This window comes from Balaenoptera ricei, chromosome 10, assembly GCF_028023285.1.
Source record: "Balaenoptera ricei isolate mBalRic1 chromosome 10, mBalRic1.hap2, whole genome shotgun sequence".
Taxonomy (NCBI): domain Eukaryota; kingdom Metazoa; phylum Chordata; class Mammalia; order Artiodactyla; family Balaenopteridae; genus Balaenoptera; species Balaenoptera ricei.
In genome coordinates this window covers 80985379-81004742 of record NC_082648.1, presented here as the reverse complement: position 1 = coordinate 81004742, position 19364 = coordinate 80985379, and the positions used below count along the sequence as shown (strand labels likewise).

Here is a 19364-nt window from a genome sequence, read left to right as displayed (position 1 = left end):
CAGATAGTACTGTTCAAGAGGACAATATCAAACAAACAAATACAATCTAGTATGAACAGGAGTTAGCAGACAATAAAAAGAGGATAATTTACCACTCTGGATAATTTAGATTCCAATTTTTTATAACCATGAAAACGGACATTATTTAAACTGTTTTATTAAATGAATTTTAAAATTATGCAAATAATGAATTAAGATAATTTAATGTAAACCTATTTTACTTTTAACTCATTTTTTTTTTAAATGGGCAAGGCCAAAATTCTAAATCACTGAAGATACACTATCTAGGGATTCTTAAATATAAATACAAGGTATCTCACAAGTCTTCTTATTTAACCATTAAATTTTGTTACTAAAATGATTTTCTTTATCCTTTATTTTTTCATTCACCAAATATTTCTTGAGCAGCTATGATGTGCCAGGCAGTACTCTAGGTGCTGATAATATAGCAGAGAACAAAAGTGAAAAATATCCCTGCCCTGATGAAGCTTATATTCAAGTAGGGGGAGTAATAGATATTAACAAGTAAAATAAGTTTCTTGTCTGATGGGTATGGGGAAAATACAGCAGAGGAGGGGAACAGCAAATGTGTGTTTGTGTGTGTATATGTGAGGGGAAGAAGAGGGAGAGAGAAGCAAAGGGAAGGAGGGGTGGCTAGGAGGGTCTCTAAATTCATCTGAAGGAACTGAGCCACCATGAGCAAAGAGTTCCAGGGAGTAGAAGGTTCAAGTGCAAAGTCCTGTAGTAGGAGTATACTTGGCACATCTGAGGAACAGCTAGGTCCATGCGGCTGGGACACAGTAAGCAAGGGGGAGCATGGTAAGTGATGAAGTTACTGAAGTAACTCTGGTTTTTACTCTAAGAGAAATGGGGAACCACTGAAGGATTCTAAGCAGAAGAGTAATATTATCTGAGTTAAGCTTTAACAAGATCATTCTGTGTTGAGAGATCATAGGGAGGTGAGCACAAGTGAAGACAGTTAGGAGGTTACTGCAATAATCCAGGTGGGAGTTAACATGGTAGCTTGTACCATAGTGGTTCGTGGTAAGAGGTAAGTAGCGGTGAGACAACTGACAGAATCTCTTGACAGACTGTTTATGAGTAAAGGTGTCAACAAGGATGATTCCAGAGTTTCAGACCACAGCAATTAAAAAATCAAGTTGGCACAGCTTACTGCCATTTTAAAAAAGACAAATTTATTATCTAATCACTGCCATATTATACAATTAAACCAAAACTCAGAAATACACATTTTTTTGTTTGTTCTTTGAATAAGGGAAGCCGCTCTGGATGAGGGGATAACCATAGTTTATGGGCAATTAGGAAATTTTGATTTAAAGCATTTTCAGGGAATTCCCTGACAGTCCAGTAGTTAGGACTCGGTGCTTTCACTGCCATGGCCCGGGTTTGATCCCTGGTCAGGGAACTAAGATCCTGCAAGCCGCACAGTATGGCCAAAAAAAAAAAAAAAAAAGTATTTTCACAAAATGCAGATTTGTTTTTTAAAGCAGGAAATACACTCTTTAAAATAATTTTATAAAAAAACTAGTTAAAGTTTTAAACTAAGAAAAAAAGAGGGATAAGGACTCTGTACTAGATATTTCACATGTCTCTCCTCAGGATGCAATTAGGAAGTTTCTTTCCTTTTCAAAGACGCAGCACTTGCAATTCCTAAGTTCTCCTGAGGGAAGATATGTGAACAATTAAAAAAGAAACAACCCCAAAATGTATTTTCTTTAGAGAACACAATGAAGATTACAAAGGAAAACAAGAGGCCCCAATTTATTTGTAAACCATCTTTCACTACATTTTTAAAAAAGCTTTAGTTAGTGTTGCTCTTTTGAGAAAGAATTTTAAAATTTAACTTAGAAAATCCATTTTAAAATTCTTTATCTGGATATAATGCCAACTGTACAAGGTGGCACTACACAGTTTTTGAACATTACAGGGATTTTCAGCAGTTTATAAACTCTGTAAGTCTCAAGATAGGCTTCTTTTGGAGTCCGATATTCCTGGTAACAATGCAACACAATCATCAAGTTTAGTTATAGATTAGTTATATGTCAAAATAAAGCAGAATTAAAATACTAAAGTTTGTCTGACTTGTAAAATAATATGGGTGAGCAAAAAGGATCCAGCTACAACCAGTACCATTGGTGGTGGAGTAGAGAGATAACAAGTGAACAAGTCCCACAGTTTAGAGTAGGTCATGTCAGATGCAATTTAAAAAATCAGCTAACGTTTATTAATCACTTACTCTCTCCCAGGTATTGGACTGGCAAATCTTTAATCCTTTAGTGATCAGCATTATGGTTATCTCATTTTATGAACGCAGAAACAATGACTTGCTCAAGACCATATTAGCAGTCAGGTGAGAGTCAAACCTAGAAAGTCTGACTCCAGGAGGCCCACTGTTTCTTTTTGCTGCCTGTACTTGGGCCAAAATATAATCCAGGATTTAACAAGCTTTTTAAAAAGCATAAAGAAATAGGGAAATCACTGAGACATCTTGATGAGTAAACAAAAAAATAAGTTAAAAGGGAAATTAAGAAATATGACCATAATTCTTTCTCCAAATCCTTCTTAAAGAGTAACAGCTATTACCATTTTGGGTTAACCATTATACAACAAGCCCTGTTGTAGGTATTTCGTATGTTTTCTCATTTAATCTAACACCTTGTAGGGCAGGTATGGTAACCCCTTTTTACAGATTAGGTAAATTCAAAGAACAACTCACTCAAGGTCAAATGACTAGTCAGTGTCAGGGCTAAAATATAAACCCATGTCTGCTCAATTCCAAAGTCCCTGCTTTTTCATCATTAAGAATCTCCCAAATTGTTCTTTGAAAATAACTTTATTTCCATCATAGAGTAAAGCATGGTCATGGTATTGAATTGGGAAGTAAATGGAATTACCTATAGTGCAACCACACTAAAGAGTAGCTATTGGTATATTAGTATTTTCTCATGGTCTTTTTCTAAACACAGAGTTAGTAAGTATATATTTATGTATCCTTATTGTTTCACTGGTTTCTCCAAGTTTTTACAAAATCTTTATAAGCAAGTTGTAGCTGGTATACAATGGTTCACCATGTTGGACTTAGTGTAATTCATGCAACTATTCCTCTACTGCTGCACATTTAGGCTGTGTTCCATTTTTCACTATCATAAGCAAAGCTAATAAGCAACCTGGTATATAAAGCTTTAATATATTTGAAATCATTTCCTTAAGAAAGATTTGCAGAAGTGGAATTACTGATTTAAAGCATATATCATTTTTAAGGCACTTTAAATGTCAAACTGCATTCTGAAACAAACTTTAGGGAACTAAGGAAACCAGTAAGAAAACTATTGTAGCAGCCTCAGTAAGAATGATGGCAGCTGGGACTAGAATGGTGGGAAATGACATGAAAAAAAGTGAATGAGTTTAAAATGTGTTTTGAAGGTGGAACCAACACAAAAATCTACTCATAGCTTATACATGAAGGGTAAAAAGAGGGATAAGGAGGATAGTGCCCAGGTTTCTAGCTTAGTAAGTTGTATGATGCCATTTATTAAGATGGGTTAGAATGAGGTTAAAAATAAATCAAGGCAAATTTCAAGTAACTGGAAAGAAAAACAAACAGGAGAACTAGAACTTTTATGTGGATCTGAAAATTTTAAAGATGTAAAAGTTTATATGGTCTCAAAACAAAATGAATCTTGAAAAATATGCTGTTAACTACACTTGCACTGATTTCCATGGTATCAAGTGAAGTTTAAAGGCTAGAAATAAAAAAATATCTAAGTGGAGTTTGCTAAATACTGAAAAGGAATTTAAAGACATTTGGCTTGACTTTTTAAAAATACTACTGGAATCTTACAATGCATACAGTTAGTTTTTGTAAGATGCTTTAACTCATGCTTTTAAATGTTATTTTTTTCTACTACTAACTCCAAAGCAGTTTATTAAATGAATGTACCATAAATCTTATTACCAATCTCAAATCATTGAACTTTTAACTCATTTTGAAGATTTGCTGCCGTAGTAATATTATGAACATATATATCTTTGATTACTTCCTGAGATGAATCTGTGAGCTTAAAATTGCTGGCGTAAAGGGTACATACCTTTGTGAAGACTGGTATTCACAGCTAAAGTGAAGCAGTTTATACTTTGACCACTGGTGTGAGGTCTCTCAGAATTTTCACTGACAATGAGTATTATCAACTTTCAATATCCTTGGCAAAATACAAGTAAGGCTGAAAATTTTTATCACATTTATTGGCCATTTCTGGTTTCTGTGAACTGGCAATTCACACACCTGACCTATCTTCAATAGGTTTCACATACCTTAGTGCTCTTTATACAGAAAGAATTCAAGCCCTTTGTTTATAAATCACTGCAATTGTTTTCCTGAGCTTATTTACATTTAAAGTATACAGAATTTGGGGCTTCCCTGGTGGTGCAGTGGTTAAGAATCCGTCTGCCAATGCAGGGGACATGGGTTTGAGCCCTGGTCCGGGAAGATCCCACATGCCGCGGAGCAACAAAGCCCGTGCACCACAACTACTGAGCCTGTGCTATAGAGCCCGCGAGCCACAACTACTGAGCCCATGTCCTGCAACTACTGAAGCCCACGCGCCTACAGCCCGTGCTCAGCAGCAAGAGAAGCCACTGCAATGAGAAATGAGAAGCCTTTGCACCGCAACGAAGAGTAGCCCCCGCTCGCCGCAACTAGAGAAAGCCCACGTGCAGCAATGAAGACCCAACGCAGCCAAAAATAAATAAATAAAATTAAAAATATATATGTATACAGCATTTCAAGTTTAGAAGTTTAATTCTTATGTAGTCAAATATATCCTTTTATGTGGTTTTTAATATATGAAAAAATTCTTGTTCTAAATAAGAATTTTGGAGATTTTCCAAGGAAAGATGCAGATCTTGTACATTCTTTACCCATGTTTGTTGAAACAAATGGCTAGTAAATAAAATCACTCATATATTGGGTTCCTACTGAACTCATTTATCTTCAAACTCTAATTTAATACAAGAAATGCTTATAGTAAGAATTTAAAGTATTTCAATATCAGAACATAAGGATCTCCTCTATTCATTCATTGATTCATTTATTTATGGCTGCACTGAGCAGCATGTGGTATCTTGGTTCCCTGACTGGGGATGGAACCTGTGCCCCCTGCAGTGGAAGCGCAGAGTCCTAACCACTGGACCGCCAGGGAATTTCCACTCTTCATCCAATCTTTACAGTGCTGTCCCTCTTTAAAGGCAGTTTCAAAAACATCAGTAAGGTTATTATGGTAATGGTATCCAGCAAACAACAAAAGAAACAGGTGCACCATTTATGTTCAGAAAGCACAGGCACAATCCAAATGCATCTATCTTTTCTTCGGCCCTTCCCATCCATGAATGGATTACCTTCAATGCAGGCAGGCTGAAGCCATCTGTAAGGTTATGTGCTTCCTCTTCTGAAATCTGCTCTTCACTAAGTCCAAGGCCCAGCTCCTTAAAAGGCACCACACAGATGTAGTTGGTTACATTGTCACTCTCAGAGTTCAGGGGGTAGGTTAAATTAGGTTAAGGCAATCAACAAAGCCTTTTCATTAAAGCATAAAGAGTACAATAAAACTGTCCAAAATTACCTTTACTTATCTTTGTTCTGAACTTTGAGGAGATTTACATCAGTTTTTTAAAAAAGAAACTAATCTTAAAATCTAATATATTAATATACCTCAAATCTTACAGGATACTTGAGAATAAAATATCTCTATAGCTAGAGAATTAAAAGTTCAACTCTTCACAAGCGCTAAAGTGCTAATTTAGTTATTTTTCGCATCTACCTTTTGAAACTGTATTATGTACTTTATTGTATCATGGCTCAGGCCCTCACCACCCTACAGCAAATACTTCCTCTTTTCCTCCAGGTCTGCACACTGCAGGACATCATTACCTGACCGTTACCTGGAAACAAAAACTACTGATGTAACTAACACTAAGCCTGTTCCACCTAGGTTGTTGACATAGACGGCTGCTCTGTTTCTGCCTTCCTCTTCCTCATGCGCATCTATCAACATTACTATGTGATTTCCTCCACTTTCATTGTTTTTGTAAAGAATTTTATCCATACAATTCTTGATATTTGAACTCTTCATGTATTTATAACATATCCCTATTTTGTCGTATTATAATAATCTTTTGATATAGTACTAGGCGGAATCTATAAATATTCTATTTGTGAGATTGGTTTTTATTTGGAACTGAGATTATAGTATCGGCATAAATAAAATGATGTACTGTAGCTTTCTATCTAATCTTTTCTGAAATAGCTTTTTTTTTTAAACTACAAAACCATCTGGACCAGGGAGTTAAACATTTTTTCATTCACTTAGTTTTTGAAAAAGTAATATATTCATAGGATTAAAAATTTATAAGGGATTAAGGGGTATAATAAAAACTGCTTCCTACCTCTATCCCTTAGCCACCTAGTTCACCTACCCAAAGGCAAAGGCAATCACTGTTACCAGTATCTGGTGTATACTTCAAGATATTTTATGGTTATGTACATACATAAAAGGAAATCCAAATATAAATGTGTGTGTATGTGGGGATATATATATGTGTATATACACATGCACACTCTTATTTATCCCCTCATATATACAATCCCTTCTATACACAAATGGAAGGGTAGTATAAATACTGCTCTGTGCAATTCGCTTTTTTTTTTTTCATTTAACAGCATAATTTGGACATCATTCCACAATAGTGTATCAAGACCTTTTATCACTTTTTTACAGCTGCACATTTTCCATTGTTTACATATATAACCAGGTGCTTTCTTTTTTTTTTTTTTAAGTATTTGTTTATTTATTTATTTATGGCTGTGTTGGGTCTTCGTTTCTGTGCGAGGGCTTTCTCTAGTTGTGGCAAGCGGGGGCCACTCTTCATCGCGGTGCGCAGGCCTCTCACCGTTGCGGCCTCTCTTGTTGTGGAGCACAGGCTCCAGACGCGCAGGCTCAGTAGTTGTGGCTCACGGGCCTAGTTGCTCCGTGGCACGTGGGATCTTCCTGGACCAGGGCTCGAACCTGTGTCCCCTGCATTGGCAGGCGGACTCTCAACCACTGCGCCACCACGGAAGCCCGCTTTCTTTTTTTTAAATGGAATTCTTTTTATTAATCTCCAGTTTCTGAATTCTTCCTAGGTCAGTTTTAGAGATTTGTGTTTTGATATGAAATGATCCATTTCTCCCTACAGTTTCAAAGTTGTGGCCACAAAGTTACAAATACTATCCCTTTATAATAATTTTAATTTCTTGCTCTGTTCTCATTACTAATCTTGTATATTTCTATTCTTTTTACTTTGATCAGGCACACGAGGGTTTATATAACTTACTGGTCTTTCCAAAGAAATAGTTGGTGGATACTTTTTTAATTCCTTAAGGTTTCTTATATGGAGAATATGATCCGGCCCCTGCCTACCTCTGAATCTCATCTCATACTCCGACTCCCAACTTACTGTGCTGCAGTCTTCGAGTATGATGGTCCTTCTTCTATACTCCATTCATACTAAATTCACTCCTGCCACAAGATCTTTATACTCGCTGGTCCATCTGACTGGAACTCCATCTCAAATCTAAGTTTAAATTGAAGGCCTTACCCTATCATCCAATCAAAAACAGCAACACACCAATCACTCTCTATCCTATTCCCCTGGGGTTTTTTCCCTTTATAGCAAATATCTGAAAATATTCTGTTCAGTTTTTATTAATTATATCATCCACTAGAAGGCAAACTCCATAAGAACAAGGATCTTGTCTATCTTGTTCATTGCTAGGTTCCCAGTATCTAGATAAGTGACTGGCCCATGGAATTCATACCATCTGCAATCTTTGTTAGGGCCCTCTCAGCCCACCTCACTCCCAATCCCTCACTAAACTATAGGCTCCCCGAGGCAGAGACCATGTCTATTATGTGGACCACTGTATATCTAGTGACTAGCAAACTGCTTGGCATAATATTCACTGAATGAATAACTACTTGCAGTTAACATCCCACACTGTCATATCTCTATTTCCTTCTGTATCTTTTCTTCCTCCTACTTGCAATGCACACTTTTATCCTCAAGGTCAACTCCTTACTCATTCCTTGAGGGTCAACTCAGGTGTCGCTTCCCTGAAAGCCTTCTGTGTCTTCACAGAAGTCACAGGTCAAGTACATTGTCCTGCTATGCTGGAAGGCACCCTGGGCACTTATACTGTATTATGAATATCTACTGACTACACTCAAAAGTCTTTAAAAGTAGGTAGTACAGGTTTTTGCTCTGTCTTCCTAGCACATTGCAGGCAGGTATTTAGGCAGTAAACAAACTGAATAGACAAGTTCTTGACTAAAATGAAAGTGCTTTCTCCCAATTTCCAAAGAAGTAATACAGTACAGTATGTGTATGTGTGTGTGTGTGTGTGTGTGTGTGTGTATCTAGATATAGTAAATCTATACATATATAGAAAAGGTTTAAAGTCCTAAGTCCTACAGTCAAGACACAATTTCACCTCTTACTAATTGTGTGACACTGGGTAAATCCCATATAAAGTAGAGATTTTATTTAGTTTTCTCATAAAGTGGAGATAAGAAAATCTAGATGGAAAGGTTTGTATAAGGATATAATGATAGAACATAAAGCACTCTGTAAACTTTTAAGCATTATATTTGTCAATGTTAACAATACTCAGTATACTGAAGGTACAAAGTAGTTTTTGTATCCCATTTACTCATAACTTACCTAACTAAATTTTAACTAAAATAAAGATCTTATACACTTTTATTTTCTAACAGACCTAATTTCCTGATTTAGTAAATTTAAGAGACAGACTTATTGTCATGCAGTCCTTAAGTGCTTACTATATACCAGACACTGCCTAAGCACTTTATATGCACCAATTCATTTGGTCTAACAAAAGCAGTCAGGAAGATTTTGTTATTATTGTCAGTTTACCAATAAATAAAACAAGGTACAGAGAGTGAAGAAACTTGCTTACGGTCACCTACACAGTAACTGATTCAGCCCAAATTTAGACAGCCAATCTGACTCTAGAGCCTCTGTTTTTTGAAAGGGGAAGGATTTCCTGTTGCCAGTTTATTTCCATGTCATGACGCAAATTTGTCATGTTCAGCAATTTGAAAAAATGTCTGACCTAGAGAAGCCAGGTTATTTTGACTTTATTCTTTGGACCAGTGAAGGGAGGGACTTCAAGTGTTTTCCTTGTTAAAAATGAGCCACATGAGAGCAGAAGAACTTTATTCCTGTCTATTATTGTCATTCCCCTAGTTTTAAAATAGAAGTGATGATGGATATAAGCTTCAAAATAGGCAATTTCAGTTTACAGTTAACTTTTATAGGATGCAGCTATGATATCTATATTCAGGACTCTGGGAACATTGCTTATTCTTACATATAGACAGAAAAGGATATTTTTTCAGCATATATAGGGTAGCTAGCCTTGCTGCTTGAAAGTTGGCTCTTACAGTTCTGTAGACAGCTTTCCGAAGACCGATGAGATGCTGACTGGGATGCTGTCCAGCTTTATTAAATGGGCAAGCAGCACTGACCCTGTCAAGCAAACTTGAAAAGTAAAATGTGATACAACTGTACAGGTGTCCTAAAGTTTTTGTTTTCTAAATCCACAATTCTATTAAACTTAGGAAAAAAAATTCCTTTTTCATGATTTTCATTAGAAAATGCTTATAAATATCCCAACTCAGGTCTCATAAATAGATATTTCCCTGACACATATATAGCCACCAGAAAAAAGACAAATGAAAAATTAAAATCTCAAAGAATAAAGGCTTCCTCTGATATGGGGAAACAACAAATTTTAACTGAAATAGAGTAGAACTGTAGGAATATTTACGTAAGAAACTGTAACTTTTTGATATAGACACTCTATCTGCCAGAATATACTAAAGTGGTACTACTTTACATTTAGTTTTCAAAACCTATGTCTACAGTAAGTATGAAAGCCTTAATTATAAACACTTTCACATTCTTAATATGCATTTACATATGTTCATCAATCATATTTTTGGTCATTTGTACAGAACAATCAAATACTGTATAGAAATACATTCTGTACATTCATAAAAGTAGGGTAAAATGACTTACCCACCTGCAGCCACTGGCACTTACCTACTCAAAATGAAGTAGGGGACGCAGAAAGATAACAGGACCAGTGGCCAACAGGGGAATGCAAGTAGAAAGGCAAAGTAAGGGTTACTACGTAGTAGCATAGCTACTCTCAACAAGAGGAGGCACATTTCATAAGCACTTTTCCAAAGATAAATGGGGAGTACCTATTTGCAACAACACCATGTAACGTATTATGCTTTTATAAATGAAACTATGAGTGATTTCATATTACATAGTTTTCCAGACAATAAGTTTTTCACCTAACTAGTGACCTCTCCTAATAGTAAAACAAAGTATTTGGAATTTATAAATTTCTTACACTATAACCACAAATTTGTAAAATAAGACATCTAACTCAAAACTTAAAAAAATGTTAAACCAAACTAAACATATTCAGGCATTAAAAATCTATAAAAAACAGGACAATGACGGATAGGCTTATTTTAAAATAAAGAAATGAGGCAAAGAAGGGTTAAATTATTTGCTAGAGAGGAAAAGTTGAGGTAGAATAAAACAGCACTAATATTTTCAATATATGGACACTATCGTTTGTGTTCCATTTTACTAACTCAGTCTTAAAAATGAAAATACTTCTAAAAAATTATGATTCAAAATTTATTATTCCTCATAATTTTTTCAATCCATTTTCCAGTTAGATGGAGACAAGTGAAGTACAATTGTTCCAAAAATTTTTCTGTCTGTCTGCATTTGAATAGATAGAAGTCATAATCCAGAGGGAAATCATGCCTAACGGGCCCATTTTAGTTCTTCATGCCAATTCTATACATATGGGTAAAAGTGGGACAATGACAAAAGGCACAGAATCCTCTATACAGGCCAGAGCATTAACTGGACACAGAGCCACTTTGCTTAACCTGTCAGTCCTCTTGTTGTGCAAGTCCAGGATGCAAAGGAGCTATATTACTTACTTAGTACGATTTTTAACTTTTAAAAATTGACACTCAATATTTGCTACGCTCTATCAACAAGAAGTGGACTTTAACTACAATGGAAGGACCAAAATTAACAGACACTAAGGACTGTTAACATTTTGAATTAAGCAGAAAGAGAAGTTATAAAATCTCTCTCATGTCTCAGGAGTTTAAAACACTGTTCCAGAATACAACAGAGTGAAGAATGAGAGGATTACTGGAGACTCTATTTCCTGTTTCATGATATTCCAAATACAGCTTTTATGTCAAGATTGTTTAGATACTACTCTAGAGTGAGCAGAGTGGAGGATGCAATGACTACCCAAGGTTCTTCTGCCCGCCTCTTTTCATGACTTTCCAGATACAACTAATTAAGAGCAACAATTATTCTCTGCCATATACTTACTTTCTCCCACCTATAGGTTGCAGACGTTATATGAGTTATATAAATTATTAAATATACTATACTACAACTGTCATCTGTAAGTGCTTAGCTGGCAGCCTAGTGTACGGGAAACAAGCTTTAGAGGCAGATGGAATGAACTTGAACATTTGCTCTACCGCTTATAATTGTATGCCTTTAGTTGTATGCAAAATTGTCTGGCATAGAATATGGAACATAATTGGTGTTTTCCCTTTAATAATAGAATAAATAGCCTATCCATCCAGTAGCTTAAAACACTTACAGCTAGACTGTTGAATATTTAATTTCCCGTATTAAATATCAGTGAGAGTATCTGAGAGCATCAGTGCCAAAATATCTACTAATATTAACCTAAAGAATATTATTAATACATGGCAAGATTTTTCAAAATGAATTCTTGTCAGATACATCTATCATGTAAACTGAGTAAAGAGAGCATCTGACAGTGAGTAAAGAGAACAAGTATTTATTGGGTAACTACTGCATGCGAGGATCAAGGCTCTCTCTCTATATTATCTTATGTAATCACATGGTAACACACAGAAATAATCATGATTCTCAAAGCACTTTGGTTTCTCAAAGTAGAAAAAAGAATCATACCACTTATTAAGTCTAATATATAATGTATTTATTCCTTCACTTAGCAGTTAACAGACTTTAATAAGTGCTAAAGAGAAACCTAGTTTTTTCTGTAAATGCAAAACAAAAATGAAAATAGGTAACATTCTAATTTAACTATGTAGTAGAAAAGAATTATTTAAAAAATAAAATGAAAAATGAACTCACAGTGTAAATCCTCTGGAAATGACTTCAGTTTCTTGAATGAGACGTAAAGCTTTTCTCACGAGGTTAGTAAAACCTCGGCTATTTGTTGCTATATCTTCCAAATGGACATTATATTTTTTTAGGGTTATTTGTAGTTTTGCTGTCCTCCATAATCTCAAAGCTCTTATGATCAGATAAACAAATAGAATCACTCCCCATAGCAGCCAGGAAGATACAATCCACCAAGTGGGAAGCATAATGAGCAAACTAATGAAGGCAAATAGCACTGAGACATCCCTAGAATAGAGAAGCCAAAAAAATGATATCCATCAGTCCAGAGAAAGATGAGTTACTTTAGTCAGCAATTCAGGTTTCCTAAAATAGATAAAATGCTAGCTTCTTTATAAAGTATGACTTTATAAAATATGACATTTTAAAAAGTAATATGAAACAGTTAAAAAATATCTAGCACCATTGTCTAGTTGCTAGATACCCACTGTCTAGAGCTGATCAGTTTAGGTAAAGGACATAAATAGGTATCTTCTGAAAAAACCTTTTTTTTTTTTAAGATATGTGCTCTTTAACCTAAAAACAAATTACAGATTTTAAAATCTGATTTTACAAATATAAAATTTAAAAAAACTTTAATTTTTACTAATTTTTACTACTAAAAACCTTTAATATTTGGAGATATCATGAGGTCTTTTCCCCTAAAATTAGACTTTAATTATCTGTGCAAAAAACATATAATACCTCAAGAAAATATAAGCATTCTTCCAATTAGAAATAATATATACTTCATGAGTAATTGCTTTGAATAAAGTCATCTTATTTTATTTTATCATTAATTTTAAATAACCATCACCACAATTCTGGAATATACATATTTATTGCAGACTGTAATATGGACAAGCTTTGTACTTTTATTTTATCTGTACTTTTATTAAATTTAGGTCAATTACAAATCTACAGACTAACATACATCATTCAAGCAATGAAGGCTTAGATGAAAATGTGAAAATATAAGAAAGAGGTAAATATAGGGGAGCTGTATCTGAGGATATCCGAAAAACAACATCAACACTACTTGAAGACAGTTATATAGTCAAACTATAAAGAAAATGTAAGAATGCTTCTTAATAAATATTTGCCTGCCCTAATTTCCCTTGGAATCCTTTACTGTTAGACAATATTGGTAATATCATAAAGCAAAATCTCATCATATACTTTTATGTATTTATAGCAAAGTCTATAACGTATTTATAGGACTCAGAATTGCTTAATGACATTTGAGGTCAAAGAAAACTTGAATATAAAGTTATAAAATTCTTAAAACCTATGCTTCCTTCTAGCAGCTCCTTAAGTTCTTATATTTTTAAAGGATAAGATGCTTTACTTCATCATGACATCTGAGTGACTACATATTTGGAAAACACCATACTTTGCTATCCATTACAATATGAAGCATTTGTCAATGTGACAGGAAAGACAGATAAATTCAGAACACTGAGGCCAATGAATGTAACTGCCCATATAACTTGAACAGTTGGAGCAATAATTTAGTTCATTTAATAAACTCATACTTTAATAGGAAGAGGATATTAACAGTTCTGTATATATAATCCCTTTTTACTATACATGTATATTTCTTTTTAAGAGATTATGGCCTGAGACTTCTGCATTAGACCCAAATACTTCAAGTGGTTGACAAGTTTTAAGATAGTTTGAATTGTCTATTGTCTATGATCTCTTCTCACCCAACAAAGCAGGAATCAACTGTTCACCTCCATGCCCCATGTCCTATCCTTGGTGTCTCTACAATGTAATTATTACATAGTCTATTAATGGTAAAGAAACATGAAGCACTGGCTAGGCCTTCATGCGCACATGTGTATAGGTATATGGGTAAGAGAGATTTTTTTTTTTGGCATATGTTATACCTGCTTACTGGGTTGTTAAACACAGCACTAACTATACTGAGTTGAAAGTATATAATAATCAAACTGGATATTTTTTCCACCTTCACTTGGAATAGTATTTACTTTAGAAAGGGACTTTTTTTTTTTTTAACCTCTGGCATATCATTACATTAATTAAAATGCTAAAATGTTTATAATGCCTTTATAATGGAGACCGTGATGATGGATTTCCTCTGGTAATACTCTGTATGTAAGCAACGGATAGATGTTTTCTGGACAGTACCAAATATTAGGGGTCGCCAGGGAGCAAAGTGTTGGAAGGTGTCCATTTTCCTGTTGTTGAGGTTGCCCTGCAGACAGGACACTGGGATCAAGTAGCTCAATCAGTTCCACATCCTCTTGTAACAGGACTTCCTGTTGCAGGATGGTATGTAGTGAGTCGAGTCGGAATCCAATATCCTTGCCATTAAAAGACCGGAAGAGAGGTATTAATACATGCATAATTTTGTATTAAACATTAAGCTCCTACCATGCTAATAAAATTAGAGGTGTTTATTTTCAGTACAGGCTCCAAGAAGAAGAAACAATAGTCAACCTATTTTCAGTATGATGGAGAGGGTTTTATTTTCATTATAAATGTGAAACAATAAAGACTGAGGTAGACATTATGGAGCCACATGTGAGTGAAATATATATTTTTAATAAACAGATGTGAAGTAATTAGATTAATAAACCTGTTGAGTTAAGCCTAATTAATTAAATTGTTGGAAAACAACATGGAAAATATAATCCTGTAACAGAAGATGCTGTCCCTGGATGCTGTAACAATATAGCCAATACCTAAGAATTACATCAGCAGGATCAAGGCTTTCTAAAAATGGACACTTAGAATGTATTAAAAATACATCATTAAGGACTATAATACAAAATGACAACAACATGTGCATAGCACTTTATAGTTTACAAAATGCTTTCACATATACAAGCTTATTTATTCCTCCCTCTTTTCCTTCTACCCACCTATCAAGGAATACATACCAGGCAACATGCTTGACATCAAAAGCATAAAAAAATGAACAAGACATACAAGACTTTACTCTTAGAGTTCATAGTCTAACGCAGAGGACTGAAAAGTAAGTGCAAAGAAGTGCGATGAGGTATAACTAGGTTATTATGAAAATGGCATAGAAGGAACAAAACCTGCAACAAAGAGGAAGTAAAAGAGGTGATGCCTAAACTGAATCTTAAAGGATGAACCAGATGAAAGAGTTGGAAGAATGGGATGAGACAGAATGAAAGCAAGTCTCTTCTAGTTTGGGGACCTGCAAGTCACCAATATTAGTTTTTGCAGAGTGTAGCTGGTGGAGAGGTGAGAGATGAGGTAGCAACGTTAGAGCAATTCTCACAGGAACCCTGTGATGTACATTATCATCCTCCTGTCCATTCTACAGAGGAGGAAACTGAAGCTCAGAGAGATTAAGTAACTTTCCAGGATTATGATTTCAAACCCTAAGTCTTTGGTAGTTGATTCTTCTTCCCTGAATATAGTCTTTGCTACCAGAAAATCTAGTTTCATGTTGTATTAAACTTAGGAATAGGGAGATACTATTGTATGATAAAAATAAAGAGGACTTTTAATGGACAAGACCCTTAGCAATTAAAGTAAAACCAGTTAGGTCTAGGGTTTGAGGGCAGTGGGTTTGCTCTTCCTAATCATTCCCGCACCACAGGTTCTAGCCGCAGCTAACCATGAGGACTTAAGCAGTGATCCATACACTAAGAGCACATATCCTCTTGATCATGGGCTATACATCACTTTTAGAGAAGGAGAAGAATATTTTTAATATTAGGCCTATTTGGGTATATTTCTTTTAATTATCTAAAAAAAAAAAAAAAACCTCAGTGGAATGCTGATCTTCCTTTTAGCCTATATGGCTTTTTTACCATCTACTGATACACCCTGCACATACCTCTGCAGCACCTTTATGGTTCATATTTGAACTACTGCCTCCTCTCTCTTACAATCCTAACATTAGGAACCACTTAGTTTTTCGACATTCCACCCCACTTTCATAAAGAGAGAACAGCACAACTCACTTTATATTACTGTTGTGGGTGGAGAGGGGGCAGTGGGCTGCAGGGTAGCGACAGCAGGTGGGCAATGGAAGGCAGGAGGGCAGGGGGTGGAGCATGGTAGCTTTTCCAGTAATCCTTAAAATAAACCTTCACAGATTGGCCTTATAATTTGGTTTGGATTCCCCAATCAGACATGACCATATTCAAATACAAGTATTAAAAATAAAACTTTTGCTACAAAAACTTGAAATCAGGCCTTTTATGAGACCTCTATGTAATTGTATAGGGGTAAGTTTAAAGAAGCCTAATTAAATGAAGGCTAAGGCTGACAGAGAGGGGGAGGCTGTTAATGCAGATTGGGAACTCTTCCTCTGCACAGACCCTCTTATGGGCATGCCGCTTAATCAGGAACTCACTTTCTTCAACACCACTCCTTGGCATCAGACCTGTTGCAGAACTGGGATAAAGCCTCCCCAAAACCAGTGTGATTCGAGGCAGTATTAATAGTATAGGTGCTCTGTGCTGGGGGGAGGTGTGCTATGTGAACTTTGGCTTGCCCTCAACAAGTCTCAGTGTCAAGACTTAGTGCCTGGGTTTATATTTTGGTCCCACAACTTAAGCAAGTTAATAACCTTTCTGTTCCAGTTTCCTCATCCTCAAAGTGAGGATAATAACAGTACCCACTTCACAGGGTTGTTGCAAGGATTAAATAAGTAAGTATTTATAAACTGCTAAGAATATCTGGCGCACAGTAAGCGCTATGTAAGTGTTAGCTGTTAGTGTTGTTAGTACATACGAAATAATTAAAAATACAATAAAGAAAAGCTCACAGAATACAAAAACTTACAGAACATAGCATAGATAATTATTACGAGGTGGTTGTAGAAAATAAGAGATCCAACAGACTGAAGTTTCTGGGAAAGGCCTTGAGGAAGAGCTAGAACCGCTTATTGGAAAGATTCCAATAATAGAAAAATGGAACAAATTTCACAGTATAATAGTACAAATATAGACATAGAGAATAGGCAAGGAATAAAGGAAAAGGAAGAGTGTATTGGGCTGATGAAAATATTGGGGGATAAAGCTGGAAAGGTAGATTAGGGCCAAATTACACAGACTCTTTCATGCCAGCCAAAGTGATGAATTGGACTTGATTTGATAGGTAGTAGGGATCTTTTTAGAATTTAAACAGAGAAGTAGCATGAGAAGATAACTTAGGAAGAATTCCGCTTGGATGGAATGAAAAGACTATGAGAAGCACAGCTAAAGAATAAAGAGATTTCGGGGCTTCCCTGGTGGCGCAGTGGTTGAGAATCTGCCTGCCAATGCAGCGGACGCAGGTTCGAGCCCTGGTTTGGGAGGATCCCACATGCCGCGGAGCGGCTGGGCCCGTGAGCCACAATTACTGAGCCTGCGCGTCTGGAGCCTGTGCTCCGCAACAAGAGAGGCCACGATAGTGAGAGGCCCGCGCACCGCGATGAAGAGTGGCCCCTGCTCTCTGCAACTAGAGAAAGCCCTCACACAGAAATGAAGACCCAACACAGCCATAAGTGAATAAATAAATAAATAAAATTTAAAAAAAAAAAAAAAAAAAAAAGAATAAAGAGATTTCTATTTTGGCCCCTAGGGATGGAGAAGAGAACTTATTCAAGTGTCAATATACTTCAATGATCTTACACACTTTTTAATATACAGTGTTATTTAATAAAGGTGATGAGGATCAAGTGAAATAATGTATGATAGCACTTTATAGGCTAAAAAGCACTTAAAAAGTGCCAACACCACTAACATCATACTTGCTATAAAGGAATTGTTTTTTAATCTTTAAGAAGAAAAGTACTACCTTAATGAAAATGAACAATGGTAAAATGTTCAGATATCATGGAGCAATTGCCAGTATCTTTATAAAAGGAAGAGACTGGTTCAATATCTGTATAGCTAACAAAATTAAAAATGTTTCATAATCAAGGGGAAAAGTCAAGCAATCTCATGCCAGATGCTAACTGGGCAATTCCTTGTTCCATTACTAGTAAACTATTTCTCAGGAATGTACTTCCTACAATTCTGCATAATATAAGCACAAAAGGGATGCATTCAGAAGCTGGTACTTTACAGTGAAATATGACATGAAGCATGTGGCCAGTGACAAAGAACCAAGAATGAAAAGATCAGGACTATGCAGACTATGACTAAACCACAGAAAAATGTATATGGATCCATATACCTTACCACAGTCCTAGTATCACTGAAGAATGAGGATGGCTCCATCTGGCTAGAGATGATGTCTACGTAGATGACAAGACACTTCATTGACCTTTTCAACACACCTATGAAGATGAAACCCTGAACAGAGAACTTGCCCATATAGATTGCTAAAAAAGTAATTTTAGTCAGTCAAAACATAGTAATACTCAAGCTAGAAAGGTGGTACATTATAATGAATAGAGCCTGGGTTTTGAAACCAGGAGACCCGAGTTCAAATTCTGATTCACTTTCTAGCTGAACATTCTTGAACAATTCACTTAATAAGTATTCTTAACCAAACTGAAATGTCTGAACCTCAGGCTTCCAAATGGTAAAACACACTAAACCTTATACAGCGTTTGGATTAACAAATCAAAATGTGAAAGCACTTTGTAAACATCCTTTGACAAATGATAGTTTACAAAAATGATAATTATCATCTTAAGGTCACAGGGCAGCAGAAGATTCTGAAATCTGCTTACTTGTGAGAGCCATAAGAATTTTAAAACTTTAATTTTTTTAGCTATATTACCTAGACGTCATATTGTTAGGATGTACTCCCTCTTGGGGCTCAGAGATCAAGCTAGTCTTTGGGAAATTCTGTGATTTATCAGTCCCGGAAGACTAAATTTTATATATGAAGTTGTCAGAGAATGGTAGATTAATGATAAATAAATTAGGGAGGAACCACTCTTGATTTTGCCCAAACTTTGTGATCATAGGCTGTGGAATAGAGACAGTCAAGTTCCTAATGAAAAGGGGGAGGATCCCACTAATAGATCTATTCCCTTCCTCACGGAGAGGAATACCTGTCAATGGAGGAAG

At 35.6% G+C, this 19364-nt stretch overlaps 1 protein-coding gene across 9 annotated transcripts in view; it reads right to left on the bottom strand.

Annotated features, from left to right (window-relative positions):
- VEZT (vezatin, adherens junctions transmembrane protein) overlaps positions 1-19364 on the bottom strand; it is a 73280-nt gene that overhangs the window by 13966 nt on the left and 39950 nt on the right. For 5 of the 9 annotated variants that reach the window (XM_059936686.1, XM_059936689.1, XM_059936692.1 and 2 more), the window contains 4 exons: positions 14503-14678; positions 12322-12597; positions 9466-9615; positions 5416-5563 (listed from right to left, as the gene is read on the bottom strand). In XM_059936686.1, coding sequence (XP_059792669.1) covers positions 5416-5563; positions 9466-9615; positions 12322-12597; positions 14503-14678 — 750 coding nt within the window. The remainder of the gene's footprint in view (positions 1-5415; positions 5564-9465; positions 9616-12321; positions 12598-14502; positions 14679-19364) is intronic. The other 4 variants (XM_059936687.1, XM_059936693.1, XM_059936695.1 and 1 more) reach the window with 2 other exon arrangements.